The sequence below is a fragment of the Nicotiana sylvestris genome, chromosome 11, assembly GCF_000393655.2.
Source record: "Nicotiana sylvestris chromosome 11, ASM39365v2, whole genome shotgun sequence".
Taxonomy (NCBI): Eukaryota; Viridiplantae; Streptophyta; class Magnoliopsida; order Solanales; family Solanaceae; genus Nicotiana; species Nicotiana sylvestris.
The window spans coordinates 55,072,053-55,090,415 of NC_091067.1; the positions used below are offsets into that span (position 1 = coordinate 55,072,053).

Genomic DNA, 18,363 nt, shown 5'->3' on the forward strand with positions numbered 1-18,363 from the left:
GACGGTAAATGATTTGATGCGTTTTATATTCCAAGCATCCTAGTGTATTAAGCAGCCAGTCATCTAACGGTGGAAAAGAAAACCTTCGATGCTTCTATGAATTTGAGCCGTGAGATTAATTCTCGCGATATTAACCGTAGGATGAGGTTGATGTGACGATCTTACCGTAATTACGAATTGAATTTCAAAAGCTAGAGAGGGAGAAAGGGAGAGACAAAGGCTCTTTCTTTTCTTTGAAAAGATCCCCTCTTTTCTCCGTCCGTCTATACGTACAGAGGATTTACACGCATGCGTATGTAACTGCGGATCGAGATTTTGTGGATTAAGTTTGAAAATTCCAGTCGATATTGGGGCGATTCTTCTCTTTTCTGTGAATGACTGAATGTCACTGTGTGAATGACATAGCTTCTTACTCTCGGATTTTGAATTTCTAAGATTTTCAATTCTATGAATTTCGAGGAATTTCCGTGAGAATTTCGCAGGAGAATCAGTGAATTTTCGAGGATCTTTTTGTACTATTTGTTTTTGAATGGAGAAAATTGAGGGAGGGGATTTCCCTCCAAAGAAAGCTCAATCAGAGCCGGCAGCTACGGCGGCTAGTGCTCACGTGGTAACGGATTATCCGGCGAAGAAGCTAGCGAGGCAGCTGGATTTCGCGGGATTCGGGGGAGCTGCGGCGGCGGATTTGCCGGAACAAGCTAAGCAGGTTCAGCAGCAGGTAATGAAGTCTGGTCAGTTACCAGTGTCGATGAAGCCAACACAGATGACAAGGCCACAATTACAGACGCAGGCACTGCCGCAATCGCAGCAACAACATATACTGTTGATGCCGATGCAACAAACTCCGGTGCAGCCTACTCATCCTTCCATACGACCTGTGTAAGTTTAGCCTGCAATTCGCGAGAAACTTCCAGTTTTTTTTTGTTTTGTTTTTTTGTTGAGGGAAATAATAAATATCGTTCTGTTGAGCTAAATTCGTTATTGAAGGTAGGTGCTTGAATTAAATGTTTTCACAAATTCTAATTCAATTGTTTGAAGTCCACCCGAGCAGCCTTTTTGAGCTCGTATTAACAGATTTTGATATTCCCTTCACCAAACATATGGCTTTCCATCTCCAACTTTGATGGAACTATGACAGATTATTTGGCGCTAATACCTAGACATGTTTCTGAGCTTTGTTTCTTGTATTGTATATTTCACTAGGATTTTATTAGAGTTTGGCTGCTTCTATAGATTTGTTGATTGGCTAGGCATTCTATGACTTCAGAAACAGAAAAGCTCATTTCTTGCTAGCCAGGGGAACTGTGGGATGTCCTCTAAGGAACTATTAAATAAGAGTTGTGTTCTCCCTTCTTTCTGTTTTCTCACATGGTATAATAGTAGGCAGAGGTCCCAATTTCAATTCTCACCACCCAACCATTAAGAATTTCCAATTGCTTGGCTCATGAAAAAAGAAAAAGAATTAGGCACATGTGAGGGGGCGTATTGAGACATTAATTAATTAAATAAAAGCTGTGTTCTCTCTTCTTTCTCATATATGATCATTGACAACTTATGCTAATCTATTAGGATACTGCGTGTGGTGTTATTTGTTATTCATATTTGAGGCTATCCACTTCTTTCACCTCCCATGTCTAGCAAAGAGTGGGAGGGGGAGGCATGTAGTGTTCTCTAGAAACAGTTGTGAGATCTGTATATCCTAATACACTTTCTCTTTCCAGGAAACCCGAATCACCAAAAGCCAGGTCAAGGCAAAGTGCCAATGAAGCAAAAGATGGTACACCTAAAAAGCCAAAGCAGTGTAACTGCAAACACTCTCGATGTTTGAAGTTGTAAGTATTTCCTCCTTTCATGCACAATATATGTAGAATCTCCTACCAATATTTATGGCTAATAAATGATGGTACACTGAACTAGCTCCCAGATTAGGAAGGCCATTACTTAGTAATGATTTAAACTGGACCTGATAGGCTTTGGGATATCTTTTTTTTTTGTCCCTTTCTCATATCGCACTCAATTAACTTGAGATAGTGACAACATAAAACCCCTCTAACTTTTCAGCATCCACTGCCTTTAGCCTATGGTGGGAGTATTTTTGCTGTTTCCGTTGCAACTATGACTTCTCTATCAGAAACAAGGTAGAGTTTTTCTTGTGTATTGTTATGTTTTGCTAACCACCTCTGAAGAGGCAAGCTCCAAGTAGGAAACTAATGAAAGAAGGAAAAGCTCCAAGTAGAGCAATAAAAAGAAGGAAAAGCTCCAAGTAGGAAAGCAATGAATGGAAGAAGGAAAAGCTATATATTAAATAAATACCTTTTGTTCAATATTTTAGAGAAGGCAAAGAAAGAAATGTATTCATCATTTATAGAAGAAAAAACCTGTTGTGCAGCCTGCAGGTAATCCAACAACAGAAGCAATAGGAATCTAGGTAGAAGTTCTTTCCTTAGAAAACATGATCACTGAGAGAGATTCTTCCAATTGGTCTAATGATTTAGTGTTGCTTGGCTTTCTAGGCTTATCTTGGACCTGAGTGCAGTTTATATTTTGCTATTGAAATCTTTTACATTAAAATATTGCTTTCCTTTTAAAGGGATATTTATTTGGAGGCTAAAGGCCCAAGGAGGCACTATGAGTTGGAAAACCGGTTCCACTAAATTGAGGCATGAGTGCAAGTATATAGAAGGGGAATAGGGGTTCACTTTAGTTTAAAATTTTGTGCAAAAGTATTATATATTTTCCCTGCATGTTGACGAATTTCTGTCCTTTGAAGTGGATTTATCATATTGACAAATACAACTATGTTTTTATAAGCTGATAACACAACGATTTCCTTTGTTGAGTCATAAATTGCACAATTCCCAACAAGAAGGGGATTGAGAATTGGAAAAGAAAGAGGAGAAATGAGGCTGTTTGTAGACATATCGTTTTTCCTTTTTGTGTCTTTAGCATGTTCAATCACTCGCTCAATCAAATCAATAATACCTTAATACCAAACAAAGTTGGGATCAACTATATGAATTCTCTACAATCATTCTCATCTGCAATTGTTTATAGCTTTCCACTCTATTCGTGTCCAAATAATTTAAACTTGTCCATACTTTTCACTTAAACACTTCATCTTAAGGTTGTTCCATCTGAACACTCCAACCACATCTCAAATGTGTCATTTAGACACAACTTAGTGATGTGGCATAGTGCGTGTATTGCATCATTTTTAAAGCGTGAGAGAATAATTTTTCCTTTTAATTTTTTTCTCTCTTTTTTCTTCTCCTATTCTTTCGCACACAGTCATCTATTTTCTTCGCACACCAGGTCACTACCTTCATATCCTTTCTTTCACAATGTTTTACTCCTCTTTTTTTCTTCTTTATTTGCTATTCTCACTCCATAAAATGAAGAAAAGCTGCTTGTTTCAAATTTATACAGAGAAGCATGAAGAAGCAATAGTAATTTCAAAATAGAAAGGGAAAACATAATAATGCATTTACTGAATAGTCCATGTTCGTTTCTTTACATTTGCAAACCTGGGACAAAATTAAACTTTGTGACTTGAATCTGAAGAAAAATAAGGTTTACATCTCAAAAAATTTCCGGCAAAGCTTCATCTTTTATAGCTGGAAGTTTTAGTTTCCACCGCACAGCTAAACCTAAAAATCTAGTATAATTAAAAATTGTTGTCAAGCAAAAAAAGAAGAAGAAGATCGATGTGAGTAGTTAAAGAAGCACACAACGTTAAAATGGTTGGCTCAGGCGAGAAGACAACCGTACTTGGCCATCGCTTTTCTTTTTTTCAAAAGTAAAATTTATTTAAGTTAATTCCACATATCCCCCTCTTATTCGTCACTCTGGCGTGTGAATTACATGCACTTTTTTTTGTGTTTGACTACTTACAGATTTTGTGTCTAATTGACACATTTGAGATGTAGTTAAAGCGTTCAAATAGGACGGACTTAAGATAAAGTGTATAAGTGAAAAGTGTTGACAAGTTTAAGGGGCTATCAATGTATTTTACCTAATTTTAATACTATGTTGTTCATAAATAAATTGCCTATAGGTGCTAAACTAGAGCTCTAAATCTCACACTTATCCTACAATGACATACAAATATATAATCAAATTGAAAAGACTATTGATAAACATTAGACTGTAAAGCCCCGTAACTTCACTAGCATAATATGGATTAGTTTGAGCTTAAGGAAGTAGATTGGAGCTTAGAGGGAGTGTTGAATCTTCAGGGATTTACCCATGCGTAGGCCTTTTGCATAGGTTCCGCAGCCTTGCCTAGGAAAAAACAGAAGCTGCCAGTTGAGGGATTCACCCATGCGTAGGCCTTTTGCATAGGTTACGCAGCCTTGCGTAGGAAAAAACAGAAGCTGCCAGTTGAGGGGAGGAAAGGCTCTCGTCTTGTATAGGCACAGTGCATAGGCTAAGCAGCTTTGCGTAGGCCTTCTGTGTAGGCAACACAACCTTGCGTAGGATTTTTGCGTAGGCTACAGAGGGTGCGTAGGCAAAAACAAAATGGTCACCAAGTTAGGGGAAATGTTCTCGCCCTGCGTATGCATCATGCGCAACCTATGCAGGGAGGCTACGCAAGGCTCTAGATTGTTTTGGTCTTTTGAAGGTGATGTTCAAAGAGAGAAAAACATTTCATTTTGACTTGGTCTTTAATTTTAGAGAGAATGAAGAGCATCTCTCTCATAATACACCAAGGTAAGCATATATGGTGATAGTTATGGGTACCAAACGTCATTTTATGATATTCTAACAATATTTATGGATCGAATCCATTGGATTTTCCAAGATCTAGAGCTAGGGTTTTAAACCTAAAAGGTGAATATCTCTACCCATGTTCAAATACAAGTATAAGATGGATCTTTGGGGGTTAGTTTGAGTTGAGAAATATCATTTCGATGAGAAAGAAACCATAGTTCTTGAATGGGTCTTATGAACTAGGGTTTGCTATTAATAGTAAATTGGGTATAGTTTATTGTTGGAATAGGGGGATTAAATTCTTTTACCTATCGTGTGGTATAGTTAAGATTCTTACCAAGTGACTTGGGAACCAAGAGATAAGCTAGCTTCGGAATAGTTTAAGGTATGTTGGCTAACCCCTCCCATAGGATTATTTTTCCTAAAATTCTCATGTCTTATAAATGTGATTTCATAACTAAATAGTTTCAAATTGTTAGTGTATAATTCTGGACGACAAGTAATTATATACTTTTCATGTTCTCCTTCCATGTTATAATCTCACATGCTATGTTTTACACGATGAAATTATAAATGTTTCAAGCCTACGAATGAAAATATTTTAATGATTAAAGTTTTCCATGAACATGAATATTTCGTTACGGTGTTTCAAATAATGAATGTAAATGGTGACGAAATGGAAAGAGAATGTTATGTAGCTATTGAGCCTAACCCTAAAATTAACGAATTTGGGCCAAAAGTGCCAAATGTAATGAACTATTTTGGGAGTCTTGTTATGTAACTGTGAAGGTGTAAGTTAAAGGCGCCTAATACCCGAAGCTACACTTACTGGTGTAGGACTATGGTCGTACCATTGGCTTGGATGACTAGATAGTCTCCTTTGGTTGGGGTTAATGAATTGCTAGAAACTAATGTCGATCTACATGACATTGCGGTGAGATGACTTAGCCGATCGGGCCGAGATCGGACTCCATGTTGTATACATGGTGGTTAAACGGAATATCGCTAACTAATGAACTCCCACCTAAGATAATAAGTTGTTAAAAATTCAAATTCTCAAATGTTTTATGAAATGAATTAATGTTTCTCTAAGTTGCATTTTATCTCTACATGTTTTCCTTTATATTTGTTTCTTATCCCATTTTATGTGATGAAGCTTCCGATGTATACGAGTACTATTCATCATGTACTTACATCCCTTTGGCCGGGAGCACAACATCTTTTTCATGGATGCAACTAGTACTACACTGGACGACGTGGAGCCTCGTTAGGCGACTCCCTCATCTTCCAGTCTTTGGTGAGCCCCGTTATATTTCGGGGCACCCCTTTTATGTTACGAACACTTGGATCTCCTTTTGGTTATAGCCGATGCCTTGTCATCGACATCTCTTCTTATTCATATTGCCATAGAGGCTCCACGGACATAACGGGTTAAGTATGTTTTTGTCATTTCTATTGAGGTCTCATATGGCATGTATGAATAACTTTTTTCGTTATTTAATTTATTCAAGTTTATGGAAGAAAAATTGTATTAAGAAAGGCTTTAAATGTTTCTAAAGCATGCATCAATTATGAAAGGTATGACATGAAAGGTTGGTTCGCTCGATCAAGTTAAGGTATCGGGTGCCTTGGCCATCTCCCAAGGTCGGGATGTGACATAGACATAATGTAAGTGTACAATAAGAACTAAACCTTAATGCCAACTAGTTGTTATTGCTAGTCTGGATACTTTGCTTCCATTATATTCTGTCCTTAGCTAAGCCTGCATGATTCCGAAAGGTTGTATGTATCTGAGAAAACTTCCTTCTATTTGATTCTAGGTCTATCTTGTCCCCTTTTAGCACCTTTAACCATCATAAGGTCGTGCCTGTAAACTAGTCAATAGGAATCTATGACATAGCCAAACCATTTTATGTAACCTTCTCTAATTTGTCCTCTATGTGTGCTGCTTGCATTCTCTATCTGGTATGCTTATTCTCAATACAAGAACTTAATAATTTCTACTGTGAGAAAGCACGGGAGAAAATATTATTGATATTATTCTCATATATTAAACATGATACAATGAGCCCTATATATATATATAACACGTCTTACTCCTAATACATATGGGATTAGGGTTATTTACTACTATTTACATAACTATTCTAACACTCCCCCTCAAGCTGGTGCATATAAATCATATGTACCGAGCTTGTTACATATGTAGTTAATACGAGGACCAGTGAGGGACTTGGTGAAAATACTGCAAGCTGATCATTCGACTTCATAAACTTTGTAGCAATATCTCCCAAGAGTATCTTTTCTCTGACAAAGTGACAGTCAATCTCATTGTGTTTAGTTCTCTCATGGAATACTGGATTTGACGCAATATGAAGAGCAACTTGATTATCACACACAAGTCCCATCTGACTAATCTCACCAAATTCCAACTCCTTGAGCAACTGTTTGATCCAAATTAGCTCACATGTTGCCATAGCCATTACTCGATATTCTGCTTCTGCACTAGACCGAGCAACCACATTCTGTTTCTTGCTCTTCCAAGACACCAAATTTCCTCCTACTAAAACACAATATCCAGACGTAGAACGTCTATCAGAAGGCGATCCTGCCCAATCAGCATCTGAGTATCCAATGATCTGCTCATGGCCTCGATCCTCAAACAATAAACCTTTGCCTGGAGCTGATTTTATATACCGAAGAATGCGAACAACTGCATCCCAATGACTATCACACGAAGAATCCATAAATTGACTCACAACACTCACAGGAAAGGAAATGTCAGGTCTTGTCACTGTAAGGTAATTTAATTTACCAACCAACTGCCTATATCTTGTAGGATCGCTAAGAGGCTCCCCCTGTCCTGGCAGAAGTTTAGAATTCGGATCCATTGGAGTGTCAACAGGTCTACAACCTGTCATTCCTTTCTCCTCAAGAATATCTAAGGCATACTTCCGTTGTGAGATCACAATACCCGAGTGACCTCAATACCCAAAAAATACTTTAGTTTGCCCAGGTCGTTAGTTTGAAAGTGTTGAGAGAGATGTTGCTTCAATTTAGTAATGCCATCCTGATCATTGCCGGTAATAATAATATCATCAACATAGACCACCAGATAAATACAGAGACTCGAAGCAGAGTGCCGATAAAACACAGAGTGATCAGCTTCACTCTGAGTCATGCCAAACTCCTGGATAACTGTGCTGAACTTACCAAACCAGGCTCAAGGAGACTGTTTTAGACCATAAAGTGACCGGTGCAAGCAACATACAAGGCCACGAGACTCCCCCTGAGCAACAAACCTAGGTGGTTGCTCCATATAAACTTTATCCTCAAGGTCACCGTGTAAAAAGACATTCTTAATGTCCAGCTGATAGAGAGGCCAATGGCGAACAACAACCATGGATAAAAAAAGGCGGACTGGTGCTACCTTAGCTATGGGAGAGAAGGTATCACTGTAATCGAGCCCAAATATCTGAGTATATCCCTTGGCAACAAGACGGGCCTTAAGGCGATCAATCTTGTCATCCGGACCAACCTTGACTGCATATACCCAACGACAACCAACAGTAGATTTACCTGAAAGAAGAGGAACGAGCTCCCAAGTACCACTCGTATGTAAAGCAGACATCTCGTCAGTCATAGCCTGTCGCCATCCTGGATGAGACAATGCTTTACCTGTAGACTTAGGGATGGAAATAGAGGACAAAGAAGATATAAAAGCATAATAGGGTAATGGCAAACGATGATAACTTAAACCGACATAATGGGATTAGGATTAAGGGTGGTCCGTATACCTTTTCGAAGTGCAATCGGTGTACTAGGAAGAGATAAGTCCGCAGTAGGAGCAGGGTCAGGTGCAGGACGTGAATCAGCTGGTACTGATGCTGGTGCGAACGACGATGATATGCCAAGAGTGGTGTTCCTGTGGCGGGGAGTCTAGGAGGAGCCATACGACTCCCCCACGGTTTGAATGGGTAAGACTTCTGTGGCGGAAGGTGAAGGAGGAGCTATAGTTAACTCCTTAAAGGTCGGTATAGGTAAGACCTCAAATATATCAAGGTGGTCAGAATGGTTAGAAGAGGTAAAGAAAGGTTTAGACTCAAATGTGACGTCAGATGACATTAAGTACCTACGAAGATCAGGTGAGTAACAACGATATCCCTTCTAAACACGAGAATAACCAAGAAAGATACACTTGAGAGCACGAGAAGCTAACTTATCTTTCTCGGGGCTAAGTTATGAACGAAACAAGTGCTCCCAAAAACACGAGGGGGAACAGAGTATAAGGGTGACTGGGGAAACAATACTGTATATGGAATCTGATTCTGGATGGGAGATGAGGGCATCCGATTAACCAAATAACAAGCTGTGAGAACTGCATCGCCCCAAAAACGCAACAGAACATGAGATTCAATGAGAAGTGTGCGAGCAATCTCAATGATATGCCTATTCTTTCTCTTTGCAATCCCATTTTGCTGAGGGGTATAAAGAAAAGAGGTCTGATGAATAATTCCTTGAGAAGTCATAAACTGATGAAATTGTGAGAATAAATATTCTAAGGCATTATCACTGCGAAAAGTGCGAATAGAAACACCAAATTTATTTTTAATCTCAGCACAAAAATTCTGGAACTATAGAAAACAACTCGGAACGATCTTTCATTAAGAAAATCCAAGTACATCTTGAATGATCATCAATGAAACTAACAAAATAACAAAATCCCAAGGTTGAACTGACTCTACTAGGATCCCATATATCAGAATGAACTAAAGAAAAAACACTCTGCATGACTCTCAATACTACGAGGAAAGGAGGCTCGGGTATGTTTCCCGAGCTGACATGACTCACACTCTAATGTAGATAAACTAGACAAACTAGGCACCATCTTCTGAAGCTTGGATAAGCTTGGATGTCCTAAACGTCTGTGAATTAGGTCCGGAAGATCTATAACTAGACATGCCTTGGAGGAATTGAGTGAGTTAAGGTAGTAAAGGCCTTCTGATTCAAGTCTTGTTCTAACCGTCTGCCCCGTCAAACGAGTCAAACGACTAACAAATGCAAGATTAAAAGGACACCCAGGGACATAAAAAACGGCATCTAGAGTGACAGAGGGTAGGGGATTCGCTTGTCCAACTCCTTTTGCTTTAGTTTGAGACCCATTGGCTAAAGTAACAGTGGGAAGAGACTGTGAATACACAATATTTGATAGAAGTGATTTATTACCAGAGATATGATCAGAAGCGGCTGCGTCCACAACCCATTGTCCAAGAGTACTAGACTGGGAAAACAAACAAAAGAATTACTAGCAACAGAAGTATTAGTCTGAGCAACAGAGACTACTCGTGGAGATGTCTGCTTACTTGCTCGATACTGAAGGAACTCAGTATACTCCCCTTCAAGTAAAGAAAATCCTTGGTTACCTGTAGTCTCGGTCTGAGCAACATAAACATTTTTGGGTGGGCGACCATGTAAAGAATAGCACACATCATGAGTGTGTCCAAGTTTATGATAATAAAGAGCACTTGGGTCTAGATCTTCTAAAACGACCTCCTCCCTGTCTATTCTCCATAGTATGAGATACCCGATTGTCCACTATCTGGGATGCGAGAACAGATGAGTCAAGTGTCTGTGATGAGATCACTGGGTGACTTGGTGCTGCAGCAAGGCGAAGTAATCGAGAGAATAATTCATCAACTGTGGGGACAGTCAGACTAGCCAAAATCTGATCGTGTATTAAGTTAAGATCATTAGGAAGCCCAGCAAGAGTAAGAACTAGAAACATCATTTGTTGCTGCTCTTGTTGCTTTTCAACACTAGCAGAAACTGGCATCAACTTCTCAAATTCCTCCATGACTGCATGTACTTGTCCCAAGCAAGTAGACATAGCTAATTCATGTTTCTTTAAATTTGTCATCCGCGATATCACATCATAGAAACGAGATATGTCATTAGTGTATAAAGTGAGAGCCTTTTTCCCAAACCAAATAACATGTCTGGAATGGACGAAACAAGGGCATCAACTTGGAATCAATAGATCGCCACCGAATACTGCATAATTGAGCATCGATCTTCTCCCAATGTGCTTTGGCCTTTTCATCTCCTTCGCTAGACTTCTTGATTAAATGATCTTGAACACCTTGACCTTTACACCACAGCTCGACAGACGAAGCCCAAGCTAAGTAGTTTGAACTTCCAATTAAAGGTTCGGAGGTAATCATAACACCGGAACTGCCAAAACCTGGGTTTTTAGACCCCAAAGCATCAAACAAAGACATCGTTGGATTGAAGAGAGATCTATAAAATTATCACCAAATAACAGAAAGAATCAATTGAAAACTCGCTGAAACAGACGAAGGAGACACTGTTTCAGCCGAAAATTACTGTATCTGCCGGAAAAATCAGTGTAGTCGGCGGAAAAACTCAAAGTGGTCGGAATTAAAAAATAAAATTATGGGTAGGCTCGGAATTTGAGGGCGATCCAACTGCTTTGAAGGAATTCCATCAAAAAGTGCCCGGAAAGTGCTCCATGCGCTGGCGTGTGGAGTAGATCTCGCTGGAAAAGAATCTCTGATCGGCGTGTGGAGGCGCGTGAGATGTCTGCCGGCGGAGGTATTTGTTGGGGTTTGGTCGCCGGGGGTTGGGGGACCTTGTGGTGGTATTGGATTTTGCACAACACCGATGTAAATTGGTTTGAATAAAAACAACCCTAAAAAGGTTGCCGGAATTGAAGCACGACGGCTTTTTTCGGCTGGGTTTTCTTTCCCGGATGTTTTCTCACTGCTGCTCTGATACCATGTGAGAAAGGACGGGAGAAAATATTATTCATATTATTCTCATATATTAAACATGATACATTCTATGGTTATGTTGATGATACTGATGAATTGTCTTTTCTTGTTTTCTTGTTTTATTTCCATCTTCCTGAGCCGAGGGTCTATCGGAAACAACCTCTCTGCCCTATCGGGGTAGGGGTAAGGTCGCGTACACACTACCCTCCTTAGACCCCACTTAGTGGGACTTTACTGGATCGTTGTTGTTGTTGTTGTTGATATTAAACATGATACAATGAACCCTATATATATACATAACATGTCCTACTCCTAATACATATGAGATTAGGGTTATTTACTACTATTTACATAATTATTCTAACAACTACATTTTAAGAAATTCTAGAAAATTTTGATAGAAGATTTCTTTGGTAATTTTGCTGAAGGATGAATGATCGTGAGATATGGTGCTGGAGGATGATTGATTGTGAGATATAATCAATCCTACCAATCAACTCTCGTGACCAATTTGATTAGATGTCTTGTATAGCTAACTTGGTGAAATGCTCAAACACGGTAGATTTGCATTTGCAGCAGTCTCTGCACATTATTTTCTTCTCCATCATTGTAGGGACTGATTTTATAGTCCTTATATTTATCTATGTGCACATGTGCATGGTGGTGGGGTTTATAGAAAAGGAATTACTTGCTTTGGGATCAATAATTGCCTAGTTTCTCACGCTTTTAGAGTGACATGGTTTAGCATTCTCTTGTAATAAAAGAATACAAATCCATCATATGGAATTTGATAATCAGTTCCCAATAATTGACAGTGTCCTTCGAAGTGATATTCCATATTTAAATTGTTATTTTGAATGGATTATTCATGTTCACTTATTCTGGTCCTCCAGGTTGGAAGGCCTTGGATTGAAAATTGATCTAGTTCATCTAATATGAAGTCTCATGAGGAGTTCTGCTGTGTTTTAATTCTTACAAGCCTATCCTTGGATTAGCGAAATGAGCTCCTATGACTACATTAATGATATACACACATTATTTTCTTTCACCACTGAAGGACATAAACATCACTAAGTTGTATTTTTTCAACAAATGGTGGTTTTGAATAATTCTTCTCCACCTGTCCGTTGTCGCAATCAAATCATTCAGCAGACATAAAACAGAAGCTACCTGTTGCTAATTATGATAAATAGAGGTTGTTAAATAGTTATGTAAATAACCCTAGTCCCGTATAGAAAAGGAGAAGAATATGTGTTTTGTATAGTTATAAATAGGGCTATTGTAAATACTTATAGAGTACATCAATAAAATATATTTTTCTCACATGGTATCAGAGCATCAATGAGGAAAGATCGTTGTGCGTCATTCCAGCGACATCCGGGAAAAAAGAACTCAGTCACCGTGCAATTTTTCGGTGACCTAAGAGACTGAATGGCGTCATCTCACGTTTGGTGAGTGTTTTGCACAAACCAACACCACCATTAGACTCAGAAAATTCCGGCGACCAAATCCCACTCAGATTCTCCGGCAACTGACAGCTCACGCACCTCTACACCGGTCCAATATGTGACTCCGCTGTCTTTCCCACGCGCCAGTGCGTGCGTGCTTCTCCGGCTATTTTTTGGCTAGCTTCTTCAGGATAGCTTGTTCCCAAGGCAATCCGACCCTACCCAGCCAATTTACACCTAATTTTGACGACTTTTTTTTCCCGGCAATCTATTTGAAGTTTTCGGTGACTGTTCCAGCGGCTGGTTCCTTTTTCTTGCAAGCCACAATTTCTGGGAGCTACAGTGGTGCTAGACCTCTCTTCAACTCATACAACTTTTAGTCAAGAATTTGAGAAATTGGTTGTAGCAAAATGGGACTAATGCTATGAATAGTTGGATGGTTTCTCTACTAGATTATATTGAGTTCCTTCACTACAAAGCATGTAAACAGACATCTTCAGAGATTGCTTCCGTTGTTCAAACACATAGTAGCTTGACTTGTGTCTCTCAATCTTCAACCTCCAAGTCTTGGGTCATTGATTCAGGTGCATCTGATCATATTTCTAGTAACAAATCTCTTTTCACTTCCGTTTCATGTTCTCAATCTCTTCCAAATATCACAATGGCCAACGGGTCTCAAACCGTGGCAATTGGAATCGGCCAAGCAAGTCCACTTCCTTCCTTACCTTTAGATTCAGTTCTTTATGTCCCCGATAGTTCTTTTAATCTCATAGCCGTTAGTCGCTTAGCCAAATCACTTAAATGCTCTGTTTTATTTCTTGATGACCTTGTTTTTATACAAGAATGCAGTACGGAGCGGATTATTGGTACCATGCGTGAATCAAATGGACTTTATTACCTTATCCTTACTAAATCACATGAACTCACATTTTGTCTTCCTTCAACAAATTGTCTGATTCACCAAATTTATTACATAAACGGTTAGGATGTCCCAGTTTGTCAAAACTTCAGAAAATGGTACCTGGTTTATCTCACTTGTCCCCTCTAGAGTGTGAGTCATGTTAGCTCAGTAAGCATACTCGCTCTCATTTCCCTCGGTGTTATGATAATCGAGCAGAGTCACCTTTCACTTTAGTCCATTTAGATGTTTGAGGTCCTAGCCGGGTCAGTTTTACCTTGTGATTTCGCTACTTTGTCATTTTCATTGATGATTATTCCAAGTGCACGTGGATATTTTTGATGAAAAATCGATCTGAGTTGTTTTCTATTTTCCAGACCTTTCACGTGAAATTCAAAATTAATTTAGTGTTTCTATCCGCACATTTCGTAGTGATAATGCCTTAGAGTATCTAGGATTATTCATTTCAGCAGTTTATGAACTCTCATGGGATTATTCATCAAACATCTTGTCCGTACACATCCCAACAAAATGGGTACTGAAAGAAAGAATAGACATCTTATTGAAACTGCTCGTACCCTACTCATACAATCTCGTGATCCGTTGTGTTTTTGGGGGTATGCAATTCTTAGATCTTGCTATCTTATTAATAGTATGCCATCCTCAGTTATTCAGGTTCCATTCTCTGTCTTGTTTCCTCACTCATCTTTGTTCTCTCTTCCACCTCGTGTCTTTGGGAGCACGTGTTTTGTTCATAACCTTACTCCATGAAAAGATAAGTTAGCTCTTCATGCTCTTAAGTGCGTATGTCTAGGTTACCCGAGAACGCAAAAGGGATATCAATGCTATTCACCTGACCTCCAACGGTACCTCATGTCTATTAATGTTACCTTCTTTGAAACCCAATCATACTTCACAGGTCTAGTTAATCACTTAGATATTTTTGAAGTGCTACCAGTTCCATCTTTTGGAGATTCAGCCACTATCTCCCATTCATCTTCCTCTACAATTCCAGCTCCACCACCTACAGTTCTAGTTCCAGCTCCACCACCTATAGCTCCAGTTCCACCACCTAGTCAGTTCAACCTTCTACAGCTCCACCACCCTTGACTTATCATCGTCGTCCGCGGCTAGAATCAAGCCCAGCTAATTCACGTCCTGCACCTATACTAACCCTGCTAATACTACAGACCTGTCTCCTTTTAGTCAACCGATTGCACTATAGAAAGGTATATGGTCCACACTTAATCCTAATCCTCATTATGTCGGTTTAAGTTACCATCGTCTGTCATCACCCCGTTTTGCATTTGTATCATCTTTGTCCTCTGTTTCCATCCCTAAGTCTACAGGTGAAACATTGTCTCATCCAGGATAGCGACAAGCTATAATTGACGAGATGTCTGCTTTACATACGAGTGATACTTTGGAGCTTGTTCCTCTATTGGTTGTCGTCGGGTGTATGCAGTCAAAGTTGGTCCAGATGGCCAGGTTGATCGATTTAAGGCTTGTCTTGTTGCCAAACGGTATACTCAGATATTTGGGCTCGATTACATTGATACTTTCTCTTTCGTGGCTAAAATAGCATCAGTCCGCCTATTTCTATCCATGGCTGTTGTTCGCCATTGGCCTCTCTATCAGTTGGACATTAAGAGTGCTTTTCTTCACGGTGACCTTGAGGATGAAGTTTATATGGAGCAACCACCTGGTTTTGTTACTCAGGGGGAGTCTAGTGGCCTTGTATGTCGGTTGCGCCAGTCCCTCTATGGTCTAAAGCAGTCTCCTCGAGCCTGATTTGGTAAGTTCAGCCAGTTATTCAGCAGTTTGGCATGGCTCATAGTGAAGGTGATCACTCTGTGCTTTATCGACATTCTGCTTCAAATCTAAGTATTTATCTGGTGGTTTATGTTGACGATATTGTTATTACCGGCAATGATCAGGATGGTATTACTAAGTTGAAGCAACATCTCTTTCAGCACTTACAGACTAAGGATCTGGGCAGATTAAAGTATTAGCTGGGTATTAAGGTCGCTCAGTCTAGCTTAGGTATTGTGATCTCACAACGGAAGTAGGCCTTAGACATTCTTGAGAAGACATGAATGACAGGCTGTAGACCTGTCGACACTCCTATGGATCTGAATTCTAAACTTCTGCCAGAACAGAGGGAGCCGCTTGGCGATCCTACAAGATATAGGCGTCTGGTTGGTAAATTAAATTACCTCACAGTGACTAGACCTGACATTTCCTTTCCTGTGAGAGTGGTGAGTCAGTTTATCGATTCTCCCTGTGATAGTCATTGAGATGCAGTTGTCAGCATTCTTCGATATATAAAATCAGCTCCAGGTAAAGGGTTATTGTTTGAAGATCGAGGCCAAGAGAAAATTGTTGGATACTTAGATGCTGACTAGACAGCATCACCTTCTGATAAACGTTCTACGTCTGGATATTGTGTTTTAGTAGGAGGTAATTTAGTGTCTTGGAAGAGCAAGAACCAGAATGTGGTTGCTCGGTCTAGTGCAGAATATCGAGCAATGATTGTGGCAACATGTGAGCTAGTTTGGATCAAACATTTGCTCAAGGAGCTGAAATTTGGTGATATCAGCAAAATGGAACTTGTGTGTGATAATCAAGTTGCCCTTCATATTGCATCAAATCCGGTGTTCCATGACAGAACTAAACACATTAAGATTGACTGTCACTTCATCAGAGAAAAGATACTTTCAGTAGATATTGCTACAAAGTTTGTGAAGTCGAATGATGTGCTTGCAGATATATTCACCAAGTCCCTCACTGGTCCTCGTATTAGTTACATATGTAACAAGCTCGGTACATATGATTTGTATGCACCGGCTTGAGGGGGATTGTTAGATAGTTATGTAAATAACCCTAGTGCCACATAGAATAAGAGCAAAATATGTATTGTATATAGTTATAAATAGGACTATTGTAAACACTTAATAGAGTACATTAATAAAATATATTTTTCTCCCGTATTTTTTCACGGTGCTCTCAATATATTCCTGTTTGCCATTGCTTCTTAGCCTTTTCCTTTTTGAGATCCCAGTTTTAGATGATGATATTAGGGGATATGCAGGTTTTTTCTTCTTTAGGGATGGTTAAGTGTCTTCTAGACAACTACTTCTTTTGTTAGGTAACTATCTGTTTTCGTTCTTTGCTTTTGGCAGCACAGTTTTTCCTTTTATTTTTCCCTTCAGTTGCTCAACCGTTGTCAAGATCTTTTGCTGAAAAAGTTTGCATGACTTGAAGTCCTGCGTAGCATTACATTTGCATTGTGATTATCTTTGATTGCTTCTATACATTTTTTGTTAAATTTTGGATCAGGTATTGTGAATGCTTTGCTTCTGGCATATACTGTGATGGATGCAACTGTGCCAATTGTCATAATAATGTCGAAAATGAGCCTGCTAGGCGAGAGGCAGTTGAAGCTACTTTAGAGCGTAATCCGCATGCATTCAGGCCTAAAATTGCCAGCAGTCCACATGGAGTTCGAGAAAATAGGGTATTCTTTTAAATTTAAGCAAATTCATGGATGATGCATCATTAAAATCTGAAGCATTGATGAAATTATCCTTATTTAATTCTGTATGAGGTCTGAAAGTATCTTTGGTATATGGTTCTGGTTGATGTATAGTTTCTTGTCTGTGGAACTGTTTCAATTTTTTATTTTTGGGTGCGTGAGGTGGGGTGGGTAAATAAAGTTCTGGTCTTAGTAACAAACTGAAATGGTGCAATACTATATGAAAGTTATGTAACTGGTTTAACCAGAAATATCTATCAAGCTATCCTGGTCATCTGTACATGCGGAAATGTTCTTTTTACACCAAAAGAGTAAATGAAATAAAACTATTTTCTTAAACTCTTTACATCCTTTATATGATTTGGAAAATTATCCTGTTTCTTTTGTTCCAGATAATCCAAAAAGTACATGATGGTGTGGTTTTCCAAATCACCTTCTCTCTTTGCTAATCTTCTTAACATTCGAGCTCGTAACTGCTTTTCCCACAGACTTTAGTAGGACCCAAGAAATATTAAATAACGATAATGCAAGACTTTGAAGCTGATTAGTGATCTTGCAATGTACCCAAAGATCCATTTCATCTCCATTATCCTTTCAGTATTGTATCCCTCAATGCCCACCATGGGAAAAATGTTACTCCCTCTGTTTCAATTTAAACGACACACTTTCCTTATTAGTCCGTTAAAAAAGAATGACACATTTTTTTATTTAGAAACAATTTAATTTTAAATTTTTCATTTTAAACACTTTACTGTTAATGAGAAGCTTTTATAGTCCCACAAATATCATAGCCCCACAAAACTTTTGCCCCTTAAGCTTTTAGGACCACATATTTCAAAAGTCTTCTTCTTCTTTCTTAAACTTTTTGCCAAGTCAAACTACATCATCTAAATTGAAACGGAGGGAGTACTTTTTTGTTGGCACCTTGGTCAAGCATAAAAAGCGGAATGAACAAAGAAAAACTGTTTATCCTTGTATTTC

The 18,363-nt window shown here is 39.0% G+C and overlaps 1 protein-coding gene across 4 annotated transcripts in view; it reads left to right on the forward strand.

Moving 5' to 3' along the window:
* LOC104217702 (protein tesmin/TSO1-like CXC 5) overlaps positions 1-18,363 on the forward strand; it is a 44,611-nt gene continuing 26,248 nt past the window's right edge. For 2 of the 4 annotated variants that reach the window (XM_009768008.2, XM_009768011.2), the window contains exons 1-3: positions 3-879; positions 1,722-1,832; positions 17,187-17,364. In XM_009768008.2, coding sequence (XP_009766310.1) covers positions 530-879; positions 1,722-1,832; positions 17,187-17,364 — 639 coding nt within the window. In that variant the 5' untranslated portion in view covers positions 3-529. Of the gene's footprint in view, positions 880-1,721; positions 1,833-2,061; positions 2,139-17,186; positions 17,365-18,363 lie in introns of those variants that run through there. The other 2 variants (XM_009768009.2, XM_009768010.2) reach the window with 2 other exon arrangements.